The sequence below is a fragment of the Dreissena polymorpha genome, chromosome 1 (genome assembly GCF_020536995.1).
Source record: "Dreissena polymorpha isolate Duluth1 chromosome 1, UMN_Dpol_1.0, whole genome shotgun sequence".
In the NCBI taxonomy this organism is placed as follows: Eukaryota; Metazoa; Mollusca; class Bivalvia; order Myida; family Dreissenidae; genus Dreissena; species Dreissena polymorpha.
The window spans coordinates 98,808,507-98,832,969 of record NC_068355.1 but is presented as its reverse complement, the minus strand read 5'-3'; the positions used below and the strand labels follow the sequence as shown (position 1 = coordinate 98,832,969).

General features: G+C 36.3%; 2 protein-coding genes across 5 annotated transcripts in view; one reads left to right on the top strand and one right to left on the bottom strand.

Annotated features, from left to right (window-relative positions):
• Positions 1-3,368, top strand: part of LOC127842209 (uncharacterized) — an 80,238-nt gene extending 76,870 nt beyond the window's left edge. For all 3 annotated transcript variants that reach the window (XM_052371590.1, XM_052371601.1, XM_052371579.1), the window contains exon 22: positions 774-3,368. In XM_052371590.1, the coding sequence (XP_052227550.1) occupies positions 774-866 (93 nt within the window). In that variant the 3' untranslated portion in view covers positions 867-3,368. The remainder of the gene's footprint in view (positions 1-773) is intronic.
• Positions 3,369-10,222: 6,854 nt separating this feature from the next.
• LOC127842198 (uncharacterized) lies at positions 10,223-24,321 on the bottom strand. Of its 2 annotated transcripts, XM_052371555.1 has the most exons (10): positions 24,193-24,321; positions 23,551-23,680; positions 20,446-20,598; positions 19,610-19,692; positions 19,162-19,231; positions 17,140-17,238; positions 16,896-16,967; positions 16,428-16,595; positions 14,151-14,303; positions 10,223-11,126 (listed from the first exon to the last, which is right to left on the bottom strand). In XM_052371555.1, exons 1-10 carry the CDS (start codon positions 24,208-24,210, stop codon positions 10,957-10,959), a joined length of 1,116 nt encoding a protein of 371 aa, XP_052227515.1. In that variant the 5' UTR covers positions 24,211-24,321; the 3' UTR covers positions 10,223-10,956. The 2 variants fall into 2 exon arrangements, with proteins under 2 accessions (XP_052227515.1, XP_052227523.1); XM_052371563.1 differs by lacking the exon at positions 16,428-16,595.
• Between the last annotated feature and the right edge of the window lie 142 nt (positions 24,322-24,463).

Below are 24,463 nucleotides of genomic sequence, written 5' to 3'. Positions count from 1 at the left end.
ATATACAGTATATTGTAGACAAAATACACAATAATTAATGTTCGGTGTAAATGTAACAACACCATCCAACCTCTGTGTGTTTGAAATTAAGATGGTAATTCTAGTCATATGTTGCCTCAAAGGGCAAGAATATTTAAATTTGAAAGCCGCCAAATGCATGAATAAAGCCTTTTACAACTATCAAATACATGAATACAGCCTCCGAAAAGAGCGAAATACATGAACACAGCCTATGAAAACAGTCAAATATGTTATCATATCTGCCTCTAAAAACAGAGTCAGAAACAGTCAAATTTAATAAAACAGACTGAAAACCGCTAATACATACGGACAGCCTATGAAAACAGTCAAATAGTTGTACGAGTCTGAAAACCATAAATACATGAACATAGCCTTTGAAAACTGTCAATGTTATAAAAACAGCCTTTGAAAACTGCAAATACATGAACACAGCATTTGAAAACAGACTCTTAAAAACGCAAATACATGAATACAGAATCAGAACACAGAAAAATCACGAACACAGCCCCTGAAAACCATAAATACATAAACAAAGCCTTTGAAAACAATCAAATATGTTTAAACAGCCTATCAAAACTTTCCAATACATGAATACAGCTTCGAATAACAGTTAAATTCAGCCTTTGTAAACTGTGAAATAAGTTAAAACAGCCATTTTAGATTGGCAAGAATGGTCTACACTTAACAAATTAACACTATCTCTGGCATTGGAACAAGCATGTGTTCAATATGTGACTTAATTATTTTTTCAGTGCATAAGTAAGTGGGTTGAGAGAGAGCGCACTTGCCCCACCTGTAGACAGTTAGCTCTTTTTCCAGAAGAATTTCCACGGCTTGGAAAATGAATGATTCTGACAAGGATTCCACCGGGTGCATCTACATTTATTAAACTAAATGAAGTTAGAATCTTGTAGAAACTGTTTTTGTGTAAATAATACTCATTTTTGAAGAGATGTCTGATTGTATTTGAATTTGCATTTACATGGTTAATAGTGCTTTTCAGTTAAGATATTTATGCCCCCCTTCGAAGAGGAGGGAGTATATTGTTTTGCTGGATGTAAGGCGGTCGGTAGACCAGTTTGTTTCCGATCAATAACTCGTCAACGAATTGACCAATTGGCTTGATACCTCACATGTGTATTGGCTTTGGACAGTAGTTGACCCCTATTTAGATTGGATCACTAGGTCCAAGGCCTGTTTGGGGTTGGGGGCATGTGTCTTCGATCGCGGAACTATTCTTACTGTTTGAGTTTATTATTTGTTTCTTGTCTCTGGCAAATATGGCAATGATGTTCACTATTAAAAGTTATTGTAACCACAGCCAGTATTCCCTGTTGATTATTGACTTCTAGTCAAATTCTGTTGACATACATATTGTTAAGTACACAACTAATAGGTTCAGAATACATGTTTTAATTTTCTTGTTCCCAAACCTAATATACAGGTGCTGTTGGCTACAATAAATTCAGAACTAAGCTGTCAAAAAAGTTCACTACTTTTACAATTCAAATGGAAAGTTGTTAATTATTGCTTTGTCACTTTTCTGACTTTGGTTTATTATGCTCCCCCAAAATTTTTGGGAGGAGCATATAGTCGCCGCTTTGTCTGTCCGTGTCCGTCCATCCTTGCACAATTTTTGTCCGGGTTAATTTCTCAGCAATTAATGACCGGAATTCAATGAAACTTTGTGGGAAGCTTCACTGCCAACAGGAGATGTGCATATTATCAGCCGGTTATGGTGGGATGATTTTTCACAGACTTATTGCCCTTTGAAATTTTCTATAAACTGTACATATAGTGCAATTCTTGTCCCCCCAACCACTGACTGGAATTCAATGATGCTTGATGGAAAAGCTTAACTACCTTGAGGAGATACGCATGTTATTTGGGGGTTCTGGTTAGATGATTTATTTAGAGAGTTATGGCTCTTTGAAATTTGAAGTTGCTAAACCATCCATCGTATTATTTTGTCCAATGTTATGCCCCTCAAGACGTTTCCTTTTATCTGAAATTATAGTGCAATATTGTGACAAAAAAAACTTTGGGGAGCATCACCTGTCTCTGACGGTTTCTTTTTTAATATGTTTCACTAGTCAACGGTGTGAATACCTCATTGTTTATTTTTGTTATATAATACTCATCTTTTGTTTACTTGCAGAATGTTTACTAGGGGAAAGTCAGGACCTCTTTAGCAACTTTTGCCAATGAAGTTCACTATTAAAAGTTATTGTAACCACAGCCAGTATTCCCTGTCGATTATTGACTGCTAGTCAAATTCTGTTTACATACATATACAGATTGTTAAGTACACAACTAATAGGTTCAGAATACAACTACAATAAATTGAGAACTAAGGCTGTCAAAAAAATGTTCATTACTTTCACAACTCAAATGAAAAGTTGTTAATTATTGCTTTGTCACTTTTCTTACTCTGGTTTATTGTCCCCTACCGGTTTCACCGGAGGGGACTTATGGTTTGCACTCTGTGCGTCTGTCTGTGAGTCTGTCTATCACACTTTTCTGGATCCTGCGATAACATTAAAAGTTCTTCATATTTTTTCATGAAACTTGAAACATGGGTAGATGGCAATATGGACATAATGCACGTCATTTCATTTTGTTCCTACGTCAAAAATTCTGGTTGCTATGGCAACAAATAAAAAATTCTGACAATGGTGGAGCCGGTAGGAGACATATCTTGCTTGGCAATAGTCTTGTTTAATATGTTTCACTAGTCAACGGTATGAATACCTCATTGTTTATTTTTGTTAATACCTCATTGTTTATTTTTGTTAATACCTCATTGTTTATTTTTGTTAATACCTCATTGTTTATTTTTGTTATATAATACTAATCTTTTGTTTACTTACAGAATGCTTACTAGGAGAAAGTCGGGAATAAAAAAATTGATTATTAACAGCAAAAAAAAAATATACATACATTGTGTTTAAAAATAGAATATATTGGATACATGTACATGTTCTCATGTATTTGAAACAGATCTATTGTTAGTTAAGACATGTAACTATGCATTCTTGGTTTGTTTTGTTAGTATTGAGAGATTTTGAACCACTTTAGCATCTTGTCTAAGGCATAAGCTGCCTCCTGTCTAGGTAGGTGTTTTCAAATAAACCTGCATGTAATGTTAAAATGGTAAGTGTTTCAGCCAGTTAATATGTGAATTTAATTTTTGATTTCCTTAAATCTTTTTGTTCAATTTTCTAATTGTTTGTACTTTTTGTAATCTAAATTTGTTATTGGTAAATAGCACTGTACATGATGTGTTCCATACTAAGTTGTGTTGTTGAATAAACATGGGATCATGTAATAAATGCAAATACAGTTTAGGTAGAGGTTTTCTTTTAGCTCTTTTGGTGGTGAGCTTTGGTTATGGCTTTTTGTTAACCAGGTTTGAAGGAAAAGACTGGTTATTAGATTGGTGAATGTTGGCGGACTAGCGGGCAGGCGGAACAAGCTTGTCCGGCCAATAACTATGTCGTTCATTGTGAGATTTTAAAATCATTTGGCACATTTGTTCACCATCAATGGACGGTGTGTCATAAAAAATAATTTTTTCGATATCTGCAATGTCGAGGTCACATTGAGTTCAAAGGTAAAAAATGGCCATAAATGAGCTTGTCCGGGCCATAACTATGTCATTCATGGTGAGATTTTTTAATCATTGTGCACGTTTGTTCACCATCATTCGACAGCTAGTCATGCGAAAGAATTACGTTGATATCTCAAAAGTCACACTTTTAGTTCAAAGGTCAAAAATGGCCATAAATGAGCTTGTCCGGGCCATAACTATGTGATTCATTGTGAGATTTAAAATCATTTGGCACATTTGTTCACCATCATTGGACAGTGTGTCATGCAAAGAATTATGTTGATATCTGCAACATCAAGGTCACACTGAGTTCAAAGGTCAAAATGACAATAAATGATGTTGTCCAGGCAATAACAACGTCATTCATTGTGAGAATTTAAATTACTCTGTACATTTGTTCATAATCATTGGAAGGTGTGTCATGCAAAAGAATTACGTTGATATCTCCAAGGTAAAGGTCACACTCTGAGTACAAAGTTCAAAAATGGCCATAAATGATCTTGTCTGGGCCATAACTATGTCATTCATTGTGAGATTTTACAATTACTCGTAACATTTGTTCACAATCATTGGACGGTGTGTCATGCGAAAGAATTACGTCGATTTCTCCAAGGTCAAGGTCACACTTGGAGTTCAAAAGTAAAAACTTGCCATAAATGAGCATGTCCATGCCACAACTATGTCATTCATTGTGAGATTTAAAAATGACTGTACATTAATTTTGTTCACAGCCATTGGACAGCGTGTCATGCAAAAGAATTCAAGAGTTTAAAGGTCAAAATGGCCATAAATGATAATGGCTTAATAATTCTTAAAAATCGCCATAAATTAGCTTCTCTTGTTTTGTGAAGACAGCATGCAAAATATTCTGTGTCAATGCAGCATGTGGTGGTACTATCTATAGGTCATGTCTGTGACAAAGCTCTACGGTAGCTTTTTTTTATGCCCCCGGATCGATAGATCGGGGTTCTATTGTTTTTGTCCTGTCTGTCATTTTGTCCAAAACTTTAACATTGGTTAAAGTTTGATAACTTTTGCAATATTGAACATACCAACTTGATATTTACCATGCGTGTGTATCATGGAGCTGCTCATTTTGAGTGGTGAAAAGTCAAGGTCATCTTTCCTAAATCTTGAACCTTCGTTAAAGTCTTATCATAACTTTTTTAATATTGAACACAGCAACGTCATATTTGGCATGCATGTGTATCTCGTGGAGCTGCAAATTTTGAGTGGTGAAAGGTCAAGGTCATCCAAGGTCAAAAAAAAATAAAATAAAACATTTCTCCATTCAATCTCTTACTTCTCGTGGAGCTGCACATTTTGAGTCATGAAAGGTCAAGGTCAACCTTCAAGGTCAAAGGTCAAATTATAACAACAAATTTTCATAACTTTTTTAATATTGAACACAGCAACTTCATATTTGGCATGCATGTGTATCTCGTGAAGCTGCACATTTTTAATGGTGAATGGTCAAGGTCATCCTTTAAGGTCAAAGGTAAAAAAAACAAGAGCTGTCACTTTAGGATGACATATGCTACAAATAAATGCTTTGATAGAAGTTATAGCATTTTTCGAAACCTAAACGCAGATTTCGAAACCTAAATGCGGACCCTAAGTTCACAGGGGTCAAAATTTGTGTGCATATGGAAAGGCCAAAAGGCTTGTCAATATACACATGCATACCGAATATGAAGGCTTTATCTCAAGGGACATAGAAGTTATGAGTCAAGGTCGCAGGGTTAAAAAAAAATGTACGTATAGAAAGGCCTTGTCCATATACACATGCATACCAAATATGAAGGTTATATCTCAAGGGACATAGAAGTTATGAGCATGTTTCGAAACCTAGACGCAGATTTTGAAACCTAAACGCGGACCCTAAGTTCAAGGTCACAGGGGTAAAAAAATGTTTGCGTATGGAAAGGCCTTGTCCATATACACATACATACCAAATGTGAAGGTTATAGCTCGAGGGACATAGAAGTTATGAGCATTTTTCGATACCTAAACGCAGATTTCAAAAACTAAACGCGGACCCCAAGTTCAAGGTTAAGGTCACAGAGGTAACAAAATGTGTGCGTATGGAAAGGCCTTGTCCATATACACATGCATACCAAATATGATGGTTATATCTCAAGGGACATAGAAGTTATGAGCATTTTTCGAAACCTAAATGCAGATTTTGAAAACTAAACGCGGACCCTAAGTTCAAGGTCACCGGGGTAAAAAATGTGTGCGTATGGAAAGGCCTTGTCCATATACACATGCATACCAAATATGAAGGTTAAAGCTGAAGGGACATAGAAGTTATGAGCTTTTTTCGATACCTAAACGCAGATTTGGAAACCTAAGGGCAGACCCTAAGTTCAAGGTCACAGGGGTAAAAATTTGTGTGCGTATGGATTTGCCTTGTCCATATACACATGCATGCCAAATATGAAATCGCTATCTGAAGCGACATAGAAGTTATGAGCATTTTTCGAAACCTAAACGCAAAGTGTGATGGACAGACGGACGGACAGTCGGATCACTATATGCCCTTCGGGGGCATAAAGAGCAGAGAATTAGGGGGCATTGTGTTTCTGACAAACACATCTCTTGTTTCTTTTTGAAAACCTGGTTTTGTGACAATTTTGTCCCTTGTTTGCGTTGTGTTATCTTTTATTCAAACCACGATTCCTTAATTAATTTAAATATCATAATGCATGTGAATTTTAAAATATTAAAATAATTCAAATCACATTTATTAATATTTGAAGCTAGTTTACCACATGTGTTTTATATGCTTAAACAAATTCACATTGAGAAGGGACAACATCAATTGGGTCACAGGTGATAAAGTTACCAAACTTGGATCCCCCACCCAAGTTTATTAGATGGGATCTATTTTGTGAGCTTACCTGAGCAAATATCATGTGATATTTATGAATATTCAAATTATTTCATTTAAAAATCGTCATCATTTATAAAAGGGTACCGGTAATTCTTAATCAACAATTTGATGGTTTTGGGGGTTTTCAAGTCCAAATAATAAGAAATACGATGCAGTTTCAAATTTTGATTCACATTGTTGACCTTGGACTAATTTTTGTGATAACATTGGCCACCGGTTGTGAAACAAATATTTCTTAAAATAAAAAATATAGCATGGATGCCAACTTTTGTGCCATTTCCCTACCTCTTGATTCGACATCCAGACTTTGAAAGGCTCATGATGAAAAATCATAGTCAGGGACATATACTTTGCAGACAGTTGCAGTCAAAGGATTTTATGTTGGTGGGAGCAGAAAACAGGATTTGATTTAGTGGCAGCTGAATGTATTTAACCATTTCAAATTTTAAAATCCACAAAATTATAATAACATGTATTTGGCACATCCAAGCATTTAATCAAAGACGTCTTATTGTGTCCATCTGCATGGTTTACCTTATTCTTTCTTTTGTTTAAGTCACACAACTTCAGTTAGTAACCTGAATTTGTATGCCCCCATAAGAAGGCACATAGCAGTCGCACCGTTTGTCCATCCGGCCTGTTTTCCAGAGGTTTTTTACACAACAATATTGAGCTGATTTTCGGTATGCGAGTCCACCTTCATGACCTATAATGAAGTGTAAAATTTATTCCGGTCCGTAAATTTCTGACGAAGATACAAGCCTTTGACCTATCTAAACTTTTATCATGGGAAGTATTAAAGTTTAACGGGAGATAATTTTTATTTAACATTTGGCAGCTACGTGTCATTTTTGACAAGGGAAGTAATATTTTGATGGATGTTTTATATGCAATGCTTTCAGATATTGAACTGATTTTGGTATACCGGTCTACATACATGTCGTACAGATTTAGTGCTAAATTTGTGCTAGTCCGTTGATTTTTTGGCAAAGTTATGGGCCTTGGACTCTAGGGTGGCATATAGCAGTTTCAATGTCTGTCAGTTCCGCATTTTGTTTTCTGGAGGTTTTTCACGCACTGCTGTAAGTAATTGAGGTGATTTTTGTTATGCGAGTCTACCTATATGATCTAAATATGACTTTAAATAATCTTTAAAGTAATCTTTTTCTGGAGATATTTTATTAAAAGCTTTCAGATATTGAGCTGATTTTTAGCTCGACTATTATATATGAAATATTTATAGTGGAGCTATCCTACTCGCCCCGGAGTGCGCGCGGAAATGTTAAAGTGTGATACCACCCCAAATATTTCCTATGTCCCTTGACATATTGCTTTAATATTTTTCATACTTCTTTACCAACATGACCCCAACCTATAAACAAGAGCAGACAACTGTATCAAGCATTTTGTAAGTATTATGGCCCTTTTTTCACTTGGAATATGCATATTATTGATAAATCTATGTTATGATTTTACGTACCACCTCAAATATTTTCAATGTCCCTTGACATATTGCTTTAATATTTTGCATACTTCTTAACCAACATGACCCCAATCTATAAACAAGAGCAGACAACTGTATCAAGCATTTTGTAAGAATTGTGGCCCTTTTTTGTCTTGGTAACTGATTTTGTTAAATTTTGTGTTTAGATCCACATGACTTCTTAAGTATCAAAGCTATTGCTTTCAAACTTCAAATATGTTCTTACTATCATGAGGGTACTGTACCTGGCATGTTCAATTTGACCTTGACCTTTGAATGACCTTGACTCTTAAGGTCAAAAGAATAAATTTTAGTTTATTACTTCTTTATTTATGATCAGATTTTATTAATACTTTGACAAAACAACACTTACCTGAATACCACAATGGATTCCACCCAAACAATACCCCACGCCCCAACCCAGAATCCCTGCCCCCCCCCCCCCCCCCAATTTTTTTTTTCCGTTTTTTATTTTTGAAAGATCGTCTAATAAATGACCCCACCCCACATTGTACCCCCCTCTCAACCCCCCCCCCCCCCCCTCCCCTACCCAACCCAAAAAGAATATTTTTTTCTTTGTAACATGGTTTAAAAAAAACACAAATATTTATTTACTTTATTATTGTAGGACCGTCCAAACTTCCCAGCTATTGCTATCAAACTTGAAATAAAATCTTATTAGTTTTTTTTTTATGTCTACAAATGTTCAATAGATTGTGGAAAATATACCTGAACTATTACCTTTACCTTATTGAATAATTTGAACAATGTCCCCATGATGGCTTACATTATACTGTCAAGCACTCAAATAGTCGAGCGCGCTGTCCTCTGACAGCTCTTGTTTTGCCCCCGGTAGGGTGGCATATAGCAGTTGAACTGTCCGTCAGTCTGTCTGAAAACTTTAACATTGCTCATAACTTTTGCAATATTGAAGATAGAAACTTGATATTTGGCATGCATGTGTATCGCATGGAGCTGCACATTTTGAGTGGTGAAACGTCAAATATATAGCTTCAGAGCGACGCAGTAGGTGGCATTGTGTTTCTGACAAACACATCTCTTGTTGGTATTTGTGTCTACTGTAACTTACAGATGAAGTGTGAGCTTCGTTTTGGTCCATTAATTTATACCCCCACAAACGAAGTTTAGGGGAGTATTTAGGAGTGAGCTTGTTTGTCAGTCTATCGGTCGGTCGGTCTGTCAGTATTAAGTGTCTGCTCTCTAATTCAAGTTGTTTTCATCTGATCTTCACCAAACTTGGTCAGATGTATCTAGATAGTGTCTAGGTCAAGTTGGAATATGGGCCATGCCGGGTCAAAAACTAGGTCACAGGGCCAATAAGTGCGTTTTAAACATTAAGCATGGTGTCCTCTGTTTCATGTGAAGACAACATGCAAAATATCCTGTGTCAATGAGGCATGTGGGGGTATATGTCACGTCTGTGACAAAGCTCTAGTTTTTGGCTTACTTATGGGCCTTGTTTTCTATAAAATAGCTGCTGTGGGACTTCAAAGCCCAGTAGGTGCAATTGTGTGCACAAACACAGTTCTTGTTTTCTTTAACTGTAGTCCTGCCAGCAATTTGCTGTCATTCATAATTTATATGTTGTACAATGCAGATACATGTGCTAGCTAATAACTCGCATTACATTGGCCAAACCATTCTCAATCTGGCTTCTTTTCGGTGGCATGAATAACATCCTTTGATAAGCCTTAAAGGGACTGTCAACCACGACGACGAAGAAAAGAAAAGTTGTAAAATACCGTATTTTTTTACAATTATTAGTTTATATTGATTAAAATATCACGACTGGTATATTACATTACTTGAAAAAAGTTAATATTTTCAGTATATTCGGTAATACGCATGCACAATTTGCATTCCTGGGTTTACCACGTGACGATCATGATCAATCTACTGGCGTTATTTATAGTTAACTAATAGTTACCTGGTAGACATACCCAGTAAAATTTATTACCAAATATACTGAAAATATGAAAACTTCGCAACTTTTTTCAAGTAATGTAATATACCAGTGGTGATATTTTAATCAATATAAACTAATAATTGTAAAAAATACGGTATTTTACAACTTTTCTTTTCTTCGTTGTCGTGGTTGACAGTCCCTTTAATTATCATGAAACTAAGTCAGTAGTGCGTTTGAAAGCTTTAAAAGACACACCATGTAAGTAATTACCAATTTATTGGTACTAAAATAACTAACTTGCATAACAATGATAAAAAGTAAACAGTGTTACAAAAAATCAATTAAAAATACCTTTATAAATATATATGTAAAAATTAATAGTAAAATAACGGTGTATAATTTATAATATTTGCTTTATTAATTAAAATAATCACGGTTTTGTTAGCCATACCAAAAAAATCCCATAGTTAATTTTAGCAATTGTTTCATAACAATAACCTGTTTACAAGAAATTTATTGCATCAACATATGATAAATTTGAATACCATTATTGTCACTCATATCCTACTCTAATATTACATCAAATGTGAAAATGATGTAATAATTATGTGATGGACTATAAAACCAGAATAAAAATGGTTACTTTCATAAAGTTGAACTTAGTTATTTGAAAATGAATTCACTTCACAGATGTGTTTATTTGAAAAGGAATTCACTTCACAGATGTGTTAAAGTTTGATATATGCTTTTGTCAAACAGTCATATGCAGATGCCTTAAATTGCACACACTAAGCTTTGTACGATCAAACCATATTTCATGGAATTTCGAGAGTGATGAAGGACCCAACAACCATCCATTCACACAATAATTCAGTGTTGCCTGCATTTTTTGCCAAGTGATGTCAACTAGACAGTCTTGCAGTATTCATGGACATTATTTGCCCTGGAATAAGTGTTGAAACAAGCATCTGCCAACAATCTAAGACAGCTTTTGATGCCTTTTAGACCCTGTGCCATTTTCAGCCATAATCGGTGGTGACTGCAAAGCAGTGCCCTCCCCCACAGGCAATGTACTGCACAGTCGTGGTTGACAATGTAGCTATGGGAGTTGGCCTCTCGACGTTAGTTTCATCCCCTGTACCACACAGACCATGCTCATTCCAACCCACAGCATACAGCCTGCCTGTTTCTGAAAAGAGATGATCAAAGACATGCCATGTGAAATTGGGTTGTATGCCATATGAGGACTGCATAGCTCATGACCAGGCTGCTCATCTGTGCAGTCTCGTCAAGGACTACCTTATTGTACACATTACACTCACCCAAGGTTTATAGTACATCGTCTGGCCAGACTTCACATTTGCTGGATTGTATCGAGCTATGCTGCATAAGACCCATTTGTGCATATTGTGTCTCATGAGAATTTCCTTTATAATTTTGTGGATGTATTGACGTTGTTAAAACGTGATGTTTATTAATATATGTTGAATCTGTATAGTTGATTTTTGTTTGTTGGTATCTTCAATTCAAAATAATTTTGGCACTGTTTCACATTGAACACAGTTTGAAGTAATCCCTGCTGTCAATAATTGAAAAAATGGCAAAATAAACAACTTTACAAGTATAAAGCTGCTTGCATTTTTGGCTTTATTAACATTTTAAACCTTGTTTTACGATTATTTCCTGAAATGTTCACATTGGTGTAAATACCGGGACACTTACATGGCCGTTAATCATGCGCGCCACCTCTTTTTTGAGATGCATTAATAAATGAGCAAATGCAACTTCCGAGGTGGCGCTCAGGTCCGGATGATTTGAAATTTAACGGATAATTTTACAGGGTGATTAGGTTTGATATGTGTTTCAACACATTTCGCAATATTTAAAATAAAAATGGCCAATGTAGTGCGATTCAGTGATTATAAATTCATCTAAAAATGCACAGAAACATACAATCACAACCCATTTGGAAACGTGAGGACCTTTATAAGTTGTGGCATGGTAGAATTCTTAAAAGCAAATCGATGTCTTTTGCCTGTGTGACGAGAAAATTCCCTGCCAATTAAATCGCTCATTACATAAAACGATTGCTTTAAAACTTTACAGTGTTCAAGTTAATGCGTGCACAAAAACATTATCTTCTAGCCGATCTAATTGATACATTTGCATTTTTCAAAAAGAGATGGAGCCAATGCCAAGAAGGTGGCGCTCAGATTAGGAGGTGGCGCGAATGCACATTTATAGCTATTTTAAAGTGAAATATTTTATGTTATGGTTTCTATTATGTTTACAGGACTTACATTATTTTTGTAAGTATACTACTTAAGCACATTTGAGTCGCGTGTGTTTTAAATTAGAAAAAGTAGTTTTCTAATAATGTATTGATGAATTTAAACGTTCGTCTTTGCAAGAAAACAACATTTTACGTGTATTATACAAAAATGTTAACGGAAAAAGACCGAGCTATCTTCATTTCTTTGGAGTTGATAGTGGGGAAAAACGACACAAATGAGCCTAATTAAGATTCGTTGATCTTGGCCTTTTAGTAAATTAAGCATTTGGATTAACGGCCACAATAAACTATGATTTGTGGCCGTTAATCCAAATGCTTAATATAATTGATTGTGTTTATGTTCTTTTTGGGGCCTTCGGATGTTCGTTGAAAAATAAATTTAATAGAACAAATAACATAAATCTGTCAAATCTATGTCATGTGATAATGTCATTGCGATACGACTGTTAATTGATACATCCTGCATTGGCGCCACCTCCTATCATTAGCGCCACCTCCTAAGCATTGGCTCCATCTCTTTTGAAAAAATGCAAAATTATCTACTATGTCTGCAAGAAGCCAAATTTTTGTGCATGCAGCATCTAATGTATGTTGTACGCAATCGTTTGATGTCATTAGCGATTTAATTGGGTGGACATTTTTTCGTCACACAGGAAAAACTCATCGATATGCTTTTTATGTCCCCCTTTGAAGAAGAGGGGGTATACTGTTTTTCTCATGTCCGTCGGTAAGTCGGTCCTTCCACCAACGCTTATGCCTAGGATCATGAAACTTCAAAGGTACATTGATCATGACTGGCAGTTGACCCCTATTGATTTTCAGGTCACTAGGTCGAAGGTCAAGGTCACAGTGACTTGAAACTGTAAAATGGTTTCCGGGTGATAACTCAAGAATACTTAGGCCTAGGATCATGAAACTTCATAGGTACATTTATCATGACTTGCAGATGACCCCTATTGATTTTTTACTATAAAGCCTTGCATCATGCATAGATAAGTGTACAAGTAGTACTGCTTTGTTAGTTGTTTAATATTATATGTTAAGGAATAAAAGAAACATTAAATGGGTGGATTTGGTCAGCTGTATCGGGAATAGGAGGCTGACTATGTCCCGAAATTAATCAGTGAAAATCAAGATTTGGTCAGGGAAAAGTCAGTGAAAAGTCAGGGAATTTTATTTCATCAGATTGGTGGCAACCCTGATAAACTTCATAGCAACTTCATATTTGGCTTACTGGGGGGCATTGTGTTTCTCAAAGAAATCTTGTTAATACTCTACCATGCCACAACTTATAAAGGTTCTCACATTTTTACATGGGTTGAGAATGTACGTGTCTGTACATTTTTGGACAATTCAATCTTCGCTGAATCGCACTACATTGCCCGATTTTAAAAATAATGTGAATTATGTTGAAAAAACATATAAAACCTAATCATCCTGTAAAATTGTCCATGAAATTTCAAAACATGCGGGCCTGAGCACCACCTCGGAAGTTGCATTGGCTCACTTATTAATGCATCGCAAAAAAGAGGTGGCGCGCGTGATTAATGGCCGTGACATAGCTGCCAAAACTATAGCTTAAACTGACAGAAATTACGTAACCAGCAAAATCTAAACAAATGCTTTAGCAAGAGTCGTACACAATATAAAAATATAGTTTTAAAATGACTTCTTTTATCTAGTCGTTTTTATGTATAATGTTGGATAAGGATGCAGTTATTTGTTAAGGATACCATTTTATATATTCAGCACCTTTTGAAAAGACATTTATATCATTTGTTTTTAACTTTGAATAAACATTAGCATGATGTTAAATAATTATTCAATATACATTTTCTGCAAATGAATGATGATTTCCACATTTAATTGTCTCCTAATCATCACTATTAAGAATACATCTATTAGGTAGAACAACAGTACCTGTGAGCAACAGGTTATGTTCCGAGCCACACTCTAGTTGTGTGATCTTCTCACTGATATCCATCACACCTGGTATGTGGTCTATATCTGGTGACCTGGACCTGCCCAGCTGTCCATAGTCTCCCCGACCCCAACTGTACACAAGGCCACTTTCTGTAACACGTGTATTGCAAGGTTTCTATCCTTCCTCTTTCGAACTAATAACATGAAGTTATGACCTATTGAAGCACAGTTTTAGTGTTTTTGTAGCATACTTGTTAATTAAAATATTATGTGATCTATAGCTACGACCTTTGACAAATTAATATATGAAAATGGCAACAATTGAAAACATACACTTGCATACAATTAAATAACATATATGCATATATCTATGTTACAATTTTTGTGTTAAACACTGTACTTCTGTATCTTATGCATCTATTAAATAAAACAAGAGATGTTTTCGTCAGAAACACAATGCCCCCAACTGCGCCGCTTTGAAATAAAATTTCTATGTATCATTTGGCAGGTAGAAATCATCTCCCTTTAAAGCTTATTACTTCCCTTGGATTTTGTCCAACCACAGGGGAGGGGGGGGGGTCTGTAGACAGTTAAAAATGACCAAGTCAGACATCACTGGCAACCAAGGCCTGTGGTTTATCAAAGAGATCATAGCCAGAGTTCATCATGTATCTATGGATATAAGTCCACAGGTATGTAATGAACCCTACCATTCACAAATTAGTACAGGTAAGAAATGATAATTATATCATGTACAAAAAAACTTTGACAAATCAATCATTTGAGTTATAAATAATCAAAATAAAAAATCTGTACAGTAACTGTGAGAAGAACTTAAATTCTTGGTAAGGAAATATATAATCTGAGATTTATAATTATAGAAATTACTTCCCTTGAAAATAATTGTCTCTAACAAATCTCTACTTTTAGTAGCAAATAATTAAAAGCCACTACCATGACTTTTGATTCACCACTCAAAATGTGCAGCTCCATGAGATACAGATGCATGCCAAATATCAAGTTCATATTAGTTGCTATGTTCAATTATTTAATAATTATCTCCCTTTAAAGCTTATTACTTCCCTTGGATTTGTATTTTTGACCTAAGACCTTGAAGGATGACCTTAACCTTGACCTTTTACCACGATGTGTTTGTCAGAAACACAATGCTGCCCACTGCGCTGCTTTGATTTATATAACAAAAATATATAATTTGGCAGGTCAGATAATTATGTCCATTTTAAGCTTATTACTTCCCTTGAATTAGTTTGTTCGACCCGTGACCTAGTTTTTGACCCGGCATGACCCTTATTCGAACTCGACCTAGATATTGTCTAGATACAACTTCTGACCAAGTTTGGTAAAGATGGGATGAAGACTATTTTAATTAGAGAGCGAACAATAAAAGTGTGACACACTAACAGACAGACTAACAGACAGAGCGAAAACTATATACCCCCTTTTCTTCGAAAGGGGGCATAAAAAGACTTTAACAAGAGCTGTCACCATTGGATGACTTATGCCCCCTAAAAATGCTTGGTAGAAGTTATGAGCTTTTTTCGAGACCAAAACGCAGATTTTGAAACCTAAACGCGAACCCTAAGTTCAAGGTCAAGGTCACAGGGGTCAAAATTTGTGTCCGTATGGAAAGGCCTTGTCCATATACACATGCATGCCAAATATGAAATTGCTATCACACGCAAAGTGTGACGGACAGACTATTCGGGGGCATTAAAATGTCTTACAATATCAAAATAAATCAGAAAGCCACATTAACTAGAGAGTGAACACCATGCTAAATCCTTGAAATGCACCAAGTGACCCCGTGACCTAGTTTTTGATCCGGCATGACCCATATTCGAACTTGACCTAGATATTGTCTTGATACAACTTCTGACCAAGTTTGGTAAAGATCAGATGAAAACTACTTCAATTAGAGAGCCGGCACCATGCTAAATCCTTGAAATGCACTAAGTGACCCCTTGACCTAGTTTTTGACCTGGCATGACCCATATTCGAACTTGACCTACTGGTAGATATTGTCTAGATACAACTTCTGTCCAAGTTTGGTAAAGATCAGATGAAAACCATTTGAATTAGAGAGCCGAAACAAAAAGTGTGACAGACAGACTGACAGACAGACTGACGGACAGTGCGAAAACTATATACCCCCTTTTCTTCGAAATGGGGCATAAAAATCAAAATAATTTTTAATTTTTTTATAGAATTTCAATATCAGTTTGAATTCACAATGCATTATGTGACATTACCCACCTGTTTGCGCTAGCAGGTGAGTCCATCCTGACTTAATGACCTTCACCCTTTCTCCACCAAACAGGTCCTGATCAATCACCATGGGAACACTGATCTGCTGTGTGACCTTGGGGTATACTGCACCCTGCCCGTGCTTATTACAACCCCAAAATAGCACACTGCCCTGAGCTGAGAAGGAAGTTACAAATAAGTTTCTACCCTTACTTCAAAGTTGATGTATGTTTGATCAGATTTAAAAAGACCAAACTTGGATTTGCCACAAAACGTTCATACGTCTCCACAGCTTTTGTTAAAGAATAACTTTCCAATCATCTAAAATCACAAGCGTACCGGTTGTCTTAATCATGGCCCTATAGAAAATCACATGTTTTGTGTACAATTAGTTTAACATGAAATGTACAAGTGCAATAAATTACACTTTGAAGTGTCCATTACATAACAAAACAAACATTTTGTCTGCCACATTACCTGTTAGAGCAGCGGAATGGTAGGATCCAGCTACAATCTGTGTACACTTGTAGTTGTGGGGTGTTATTTCCACTAGAAAATGGACAACAATTGGAAACATCCATATGTACATACCGTTACTTTATAGCACACACTCATATAGTTGTAATCTAAACACCATTTTAATAAATATAACTTTCCCTTTGCTTAATATTCAAACATGCTAAACACACACAATGTCGCCTTGCATACACACATTACGTACCTTTGCTTGGGAGGTCAAGCTTAAGTGGAAGCCTGCTTTCCCCTTGTTGACCGCACTGCCCTTTTTTTGCATGACCCCAGCAATACACCTCTCCGCTTACTGAAATGCACAATCTGTATGACAATTACTGTGATGGATTTTATTGTTTCATGTTTATTAAGAAATCTGAAAAATTATTATTAAACATTTAAACAAAAAGTGCCAATTATTATGAATGACGCAACATTACCTTGAAAAATAAAACGTATGAAATTTCTCTACAACACAGGCACTCATAGACACCCTATTCTTTCCCTTAAAGAAGGCACCAACTAAGTAAGATACCAATATGAAAGATCTTATTAAATTTTGGGGTAAAAAACTAAGCGTTCTACATGGCGTCTTACGGTAAATGAACTAGACATGTGTCCATAGAGCACGGATGACCGAACATTTAACTATTGTCTCTAAACTATGTTTATGTCAAAACAAGTGTACCAGGTAACCTTAACTTTTTAAGGAATGAGAAAGGTGATACATACAACATTCCTTATGTTAGTTATTGGTGGTAAGATTGAATTGATAAATGAAAATATTACAGCTTGTACACACTTTTTTATAGACAGATTTGGCCTCTAAGCGTTACCATAACGTTTGACTTAGGGTCACAGGGTTTACACACCAAGTAACTGGTGTTCATGGTTGTTACTAATGGTGACATATCTTAAAATAACATGAACAAGAGATGTGTTTGTCAGTAACACAATGCCCCTTACTGCTCCGCTTTGAAGCCATATATTTAACCTTTGACCTTGAAGGATGACCTTGACCTTTACCACTGAAAATGTGCAGCTCCATGAGATACACATGCATGCCAAATATCAAGATGATATCTTCAATATTGCAAATGTTATGGGCAATGTTAAAGTTTTCGGACAAACGGACAGACAGACTGACTGACAGTTAACTGCTATATGCCACCCTACCTGGGTCATATAAGTTATAGTCTGAAAAAAACACAATGTATGACAAACGTTTATCTTTGGAGTTTGACCTTGACCTTTGAGGAAGAGACTCAAGTCATCTTCTGATGATTTGCATTTGTGCTCAGTTATCCTTTTTGTTTAGTTAAAATCCATAAATAAATAACAAATGTATAGCTAAGACAGAATTATTTAAGCTGTTTTATGTAAGATTTGCCATTTAACCTCTAAGTGCGACCTTGACCTTTGAGTCAAGGAGACAGATGTTGCACACAAAAGCCTCAAGGTTCTCATTTGTAGAAAGTTATATTATTATAGCATGATGACAGACAAAGTTGCAGTGCAAACAAGCTGTTTTTTTGGCAATATTTTATCTTTAAACTTTTTAGAACGACCTTGACCTTTGATGTAGGTTGGATTGCATTTGTTGTCAAGTTAATAAATCCAACATTACATTGGCTTTGGTCAAGATATTGCGGAAATAAGAATTTTCAAGCTGTTTAATTGGACTTGACCTTTACTCAGATCTTGACCTTTGATGTAGGCAGTCGGTTAGTACTAGATTCGTGTATTGGCAACAGAAACACTCTGACCAAGTTAAATCAATCTAGAGCCATAAATGTGGCCCATAGAGTGTAACAAGGTTGCTTTTTAATGAGTTTGACCTGGTTACCTAGTTTTTAAATGAATAAGAGGCAGATTCTAACTCTGCCTAGATATTGTCCAAAGAAATATTCTGACCAAATTATCAACATTGAGTCATACATGTAGCCTTTAAAGTGGTTGCAAGGTTTTCCTAAGATTTGACCCGTTGAAGTTTTTTTACCTCCATGTCGCAGATTCCAACTTGGCTAAGATATTGACCAGATCAATATTTTGATGAAGCGGCCTCTAGAGTGCTAATAGTTAACAACACATGGATCCGGACATGGTGATAACAGTTGCTCTCTTTGAGCACTTTGTGCTCAGGTGAGCTTACAAGGTTGAAAAACATAATTTTATGTACTTCAGTTCCAACCAACACTCAGAATGTGTATATGGTTTCTAACAAGATGTTTACCCAGAAGGGCCACAGTGTGCCTCAATCCAGCGGCCACCTGAATCACTTGACATGGGATGTTTATCTGAGTCTGAAAAATAGTCATAAGTTAACTTTATTAAGTGGTTGAAAGTATAAGTATAGTCCTCATGTGGTACCAGGAAATAAGGCTTCGGCAAGTTACAAGAGCTGAAAAGCTAGAGTGCGCAGCACTATTTCACATGATCATTTCAAATATGGTAACAACTAAATAGTCTTAAATTTATCTGCATAATTGAATTGTATTTTTATTATTAATTTTTAATTTTACATTTGACCATATTCTAGTGTTGTTGTTTTCAAAATAATGAGGGTGTTTGTTTTTAGTTAGCATAATTTCACATGCCGCCTGAATCCTATATCCATTCTCTTTTATAGAAGATTGGATTTGTACAACACTGGGTTACAATAAATAGTAAAATCTGTTTACTGGCACTGGTGTGATTGCTTGAAGTGAGGGGTCTCCAAGCTGACCAAATGCATTGGACCCCCATGCATACAGGGAACCTGTGTCTGAAACACACAACTTCCTTAGTAAAATGCTGCTGTTACATAAACATTATCATTATAGTTTTTATGTATAGTACTCAAACAGAATATATGTACTCGAACACAGTGTATTGTTGATGATGACTTTTAGGTGGCTCTATTACTAACTGGGCTATAATCTTCTAGCCATCAGATATGTCTCTTCAATTCAACATATATATGTCCATGCAATACAACATATATGTTTATGCAATTCAACATATATGTCTATGACATTCAACATGTATGTCTATCACATTCAACATGTATGACTATGAAATTCAACAAATATGTCTATGACGTTCATCATGTATGTCTATGACATTCAACATGTATGTAGATCACATTCAACATGTATGCCTATACCATTGAACATTTATGTCTATACCATTCAACATATATGTCTATGACATTCATCATATATGTCTATGGCATTCAACATGTATGTCTATGACATTAAACATGTATGTCTATCACATTCAACATGTATGCATATACCATTCAACATTTATGTCTATACCATTCAACATTTATGTCTATGACATTCACCATATATGTCTATGACATTCACCATATATGTCTATGGCATTCAACATTAATAATTCATGTCAGGAAGGGGATCCATGCTCACTTTTACTTTACATTTTTTACATATATTTATTTACTTATTTGAAAGGCAGAAATTTCTTCTACTGAAAATGAGTATGATCAGTTAGTTACAATGTACTACAGTTTTACCTGTGACTGCCAAGCTGAAATCCCAACCGCCAGCTATGTCCACAACCCTTTCCTTTATTTTTTGGAGTGCAGTAAATATTGCAAAGTTTTGAAGGTAACAAGTGCCCAGCTGACCTTTGTTGTTACAACCACAAACATACACTCTGCCATCTTCTGTGTAGTATAAATTATTTTTCCAAGTACAACTGGTGTGTACTACATAATAATATGTCTCTGTGGACAGACTGATAAACAAGAGACCGCTCATCTATTTTATTTTTAAAGGTGAAGGGACTCTCAATTTTAATCACAAAGGAGGGAGGGGTGGAGTGATGGGGGTGTATAGTGTGGGGGTGTGGACATTTATTACATTATCTTCTAAATATGCGGACAAAAAATTAAAAAAAAAAAAATTTCTTTTTTCAGGGGGGGGGGGGGATTCTTGGGTATGTTGGTTGGACGGTATTTCAAAAATAAAATAATAACTAGAAATGGCGCGGCAGAGGCCGACGCGTATCCCCACGCTGAATGTTTGACCTAGGTGTGCCCCAGGGTTGGTAATGGGGCCATGCATAGCTGAGATTGACCGTATTGTCATAAGAGAAGTTCATCATCAATTAGAAGTGCATTGGTGTAGAAATGAAGAAGTTATAGTAAAAGGCAATTTTGGGTGGGTGTGACATATGTGGGCAGGGCGCCCCAGGGTTGGTAATTGTGCCATGCATAGTTGAGATTGACCGTATTGTCATAAGAGAAGTTCAGTATCAATTTGAAGTGAATCGGTGTAGAAATGAAGAAATTATAGTAAAAGGCAATTTTGGGTGGGTGTGGTCTATGTGGGCGGGGCCCCAGGGTTGGTAATGGGGCCATGCATAGTTGAGATTGACCGTATTGTCATAAGAGAGGTTCAGTATCAATTGAAGTGAATCGGTGTAGAAATGAAGAAATTATAGTAAAAGGCAATTTTGGGTGGGTGTGGTCTATGTGGGCGGGGCGCCCCAGGGTTGGTAATGGGGCCATGCATAGTTGAGATTGACTGTATTGTCATAAGAGAAGTTCAATATCAATTTGAAGTGAATCGGTGTAGAAATGAAGAAATTATAGTAAAGGCAATTTTGGGTGGGTGTGGTCTATGTGGGCGGGGCCCCAGGGTTGGTTATGGGGCCATGCATAGATGAGACTGACCCTAATGTCATAAGAGAAGTTCAGTATCAATTTGAAGTGAATCCGTGTAGAAATGAAAAAATTATAGTAAATGGAATTTTTTGGTGGGTGTGGCCTATGTGGGCGGGCGCCCCAGGGTTGGGATTGGGGCCATGCATAGTTGAGATTGACCCTAATGTCATAACAAAAGTTCAGTATCAATTTGAAGTGAATCCGTGTAGAAATGAAAAAATTACAGTAAATGGAAATTTTTGGTGGGTGTGGCCTATGTGGGCGGGGCGCCCCAGTGTTGGGAATGGGGCCATGCATGGTTGAGATTGACCGTATTGTCATAAGAGAGGTCCAGTATCAATTTGAAGTGAATCGGTTGTAGAAATAAAGAAGTAAATGTAAAATAACCTAAAAAAATGAGTGATAATTTCTGACGCGGCCCCACCCCAACCCCTATGACTTTTGACCCAGGGGTCAGATCAAAATTCCAAATAGTGCAGGGTCGCACATATGCTCATAGCTACCATGTGTGTAAGTTTCAAGGTTCTAGTGCTTTTAGTGTAGGAGGAGATAGTGGCCAGGACGGACGGACAGACAGACAGACAGACGGACGGACGGACGGACGGACGGCGGAGATAACCACAATATCCCCACCTTTTTTTCAAAAAGCGTGGGGATAAAAATAAATAATTGTGTTTAAAAAAAAAAAAAAAAATTGGGTGGGTGGGTGGGGTGGGTGTGGGTATAGTGTGATGGTGTGGTGGTCATTTGTGAGATGATCTTAAAAAAAAAATAGGGGGGATTCGGGGGGGAGGGCACGGGGGATGGTTTGGGTGGAGTCTATTGTGGTATGTCAGGTAAGAGTAATTTTGTCAAAGTATCAATCAAATCTAATCATAAATAAAGAAGTTATGGCAATTTTAGCAAAATTTAATAATTTGACCTCGAGAGTCAAGGTCATTCAAAGGTCAAGGTAAAATTCAACTTGCCAAGTACAGTAACCTCATGATAGCATGAAAGTATTTGAAGTTTGAAAGCAATAGCCTTGATACTTTAGAAGTAAAGTGGATCGAAACACAAAATTTAACCATATATTCAAAGTTACTAAGTCAAAAAAGGGCCATAATTCTGTAAAAATGACAACCAGAGTTATACAACTTGTCCTTTTACTGTACCCTGATGATAATTTGCGAGTGTTCCAAGTATGAAAGCAATATCTATGATACTTTAGGGGTAAAGTGGACCAAAACACAAAACTTAACCAAATTTTCAATTTTCTAAGTGTAAAGGGCCCATAATTCCGTCCAAATGCCAGTCAGAGTTACATTACTTTGCCTGCACAGTCCCCTTATGATAGTTGGTAAGTGTTGCAAGTATCAAAGCAATAGCTTTGATACTTAAGTAATAAAATGGACCTAAACACAAAACTTAACCAAAATTTTCAATTTTCTAAGTATAAAAAGGGCACATAATTCTGTCAAAATGCAGGCCAGAGTTATCTAACTTTGCCTGCCCTGTCCCCTCATGATAGTTAGTAAGTGTACCAAGTTTGAATGCAGTAGCATTGATACTTTCTGAGAAAAGTGGACCTAAACGCAAAACTTAACCGGACGCCGACGCCAAGGTGATGACAATAGCTCATAATGTTTTTTTCAAAAAATAGATGAGCTAAAAAGAACAACAGTAAAGTTTATCATGGAAACCAGTAAGTATTACTGCACTAATTAGAGAAATAGTCTTATAGATGTGATGTTAGACGCGAAGTGGGGCATATTGCTGGCAAATCTATTGTCGTGATGCCACATTATAGTTGACCAGAGCCCTATTAGTTATGATTTTACAGAAAGACATCTTGTATAGAATATAATTTATAGACCAAACTCTGATTGTCTTTGATAAATCTGAAGACAATTGATAGAAAATGAAAAATTCTCCCGGTGAACCATACATTGGTCAGCAGTGAGTGACAACCTGTGAGGAGAAGTGTATGCCCTCCACCACATGATATCCGTGTCAACCTTCCTGGAACTGTCCCAATGGGCTTAGGCACCAATCTGTCATCAGTATCACCTTGGGCTAGCTGGCCATAAGAATTGGCACCCTGTGAGTGTAGCGAAATATTAAAGCTCTAGCAATGTTCACGTGGGCATAAACTATTAAACGATCATTCAGATTCTGTGAGATAATGTTTTGACTTTCATTCGCAATGAAAGTTGTAAAGAAATAAATTTTGTTTTTTTATTTAAAGGCATTGGTCTCACTCAGTTTATAGTATTGTTCGTTTTATGTATATGTAAATTACTTCACGAACAATTTTTTCATATATTGACCACGCACTTTGTTTAAAACGCGCGGACGTTAAAAGCACCTCCATTATGTTATCATTCTATTAATAGAACGTAACCGATTGATCGATTTACCAACTGTCTAGTGGCTTGAACGCCCACCAATCATGACACGACTGTCAGACTTTACGCATTCCTATGCAATATACTGAAATTACAAAACATGAACCCAAACTCTATAGTAAATTTGAAGACGATGAAACATTTCCAACCATTAATTTTCAATTAAAAATTACAATTGATCAGAGAGGATTATGATAAACCTTACCCACGACCAGACATTCATTGTTTAGATCCACAATCGATTGTCCAGCCCACTTCTGCCATTGTTTAATACACGCTCATGTACATAGTTCGTGTCATTTGATAGGAAATTAACGTCCCCACGTGACCCAACCCCTCCGATATTGATTGGTCTGTCCGTCAGCCAAACAGATACCAAGCGCCGATATGTTCTCCTCCCCTAAAAATTGTTTGTGGTAAAAGACTAAAATTAACTTGCAAAATATAAGGAAATGTTAGGTAAAAAAACTAAATGA

Bases quoted from the DNA above. Each gene is read 5' to 3' on its own strand.
- LOC127842198 (XM_052371555.1), bottom strand. The intron at 16,968-17,139 runs GTACGTAATGTG...TCCATTTTCTAG, and splicing joins GCTTGACCTCCCAAGCAAAG to TGGAAATAACACCCCACAAC. The intron at 11,127-14,150 runs GTACTGTTGTTC...ATCTCTTTTCAG, and splicing joins ACATAACCTGTTGCTCACAG to AAACAGGCAGGCTGTATGCT.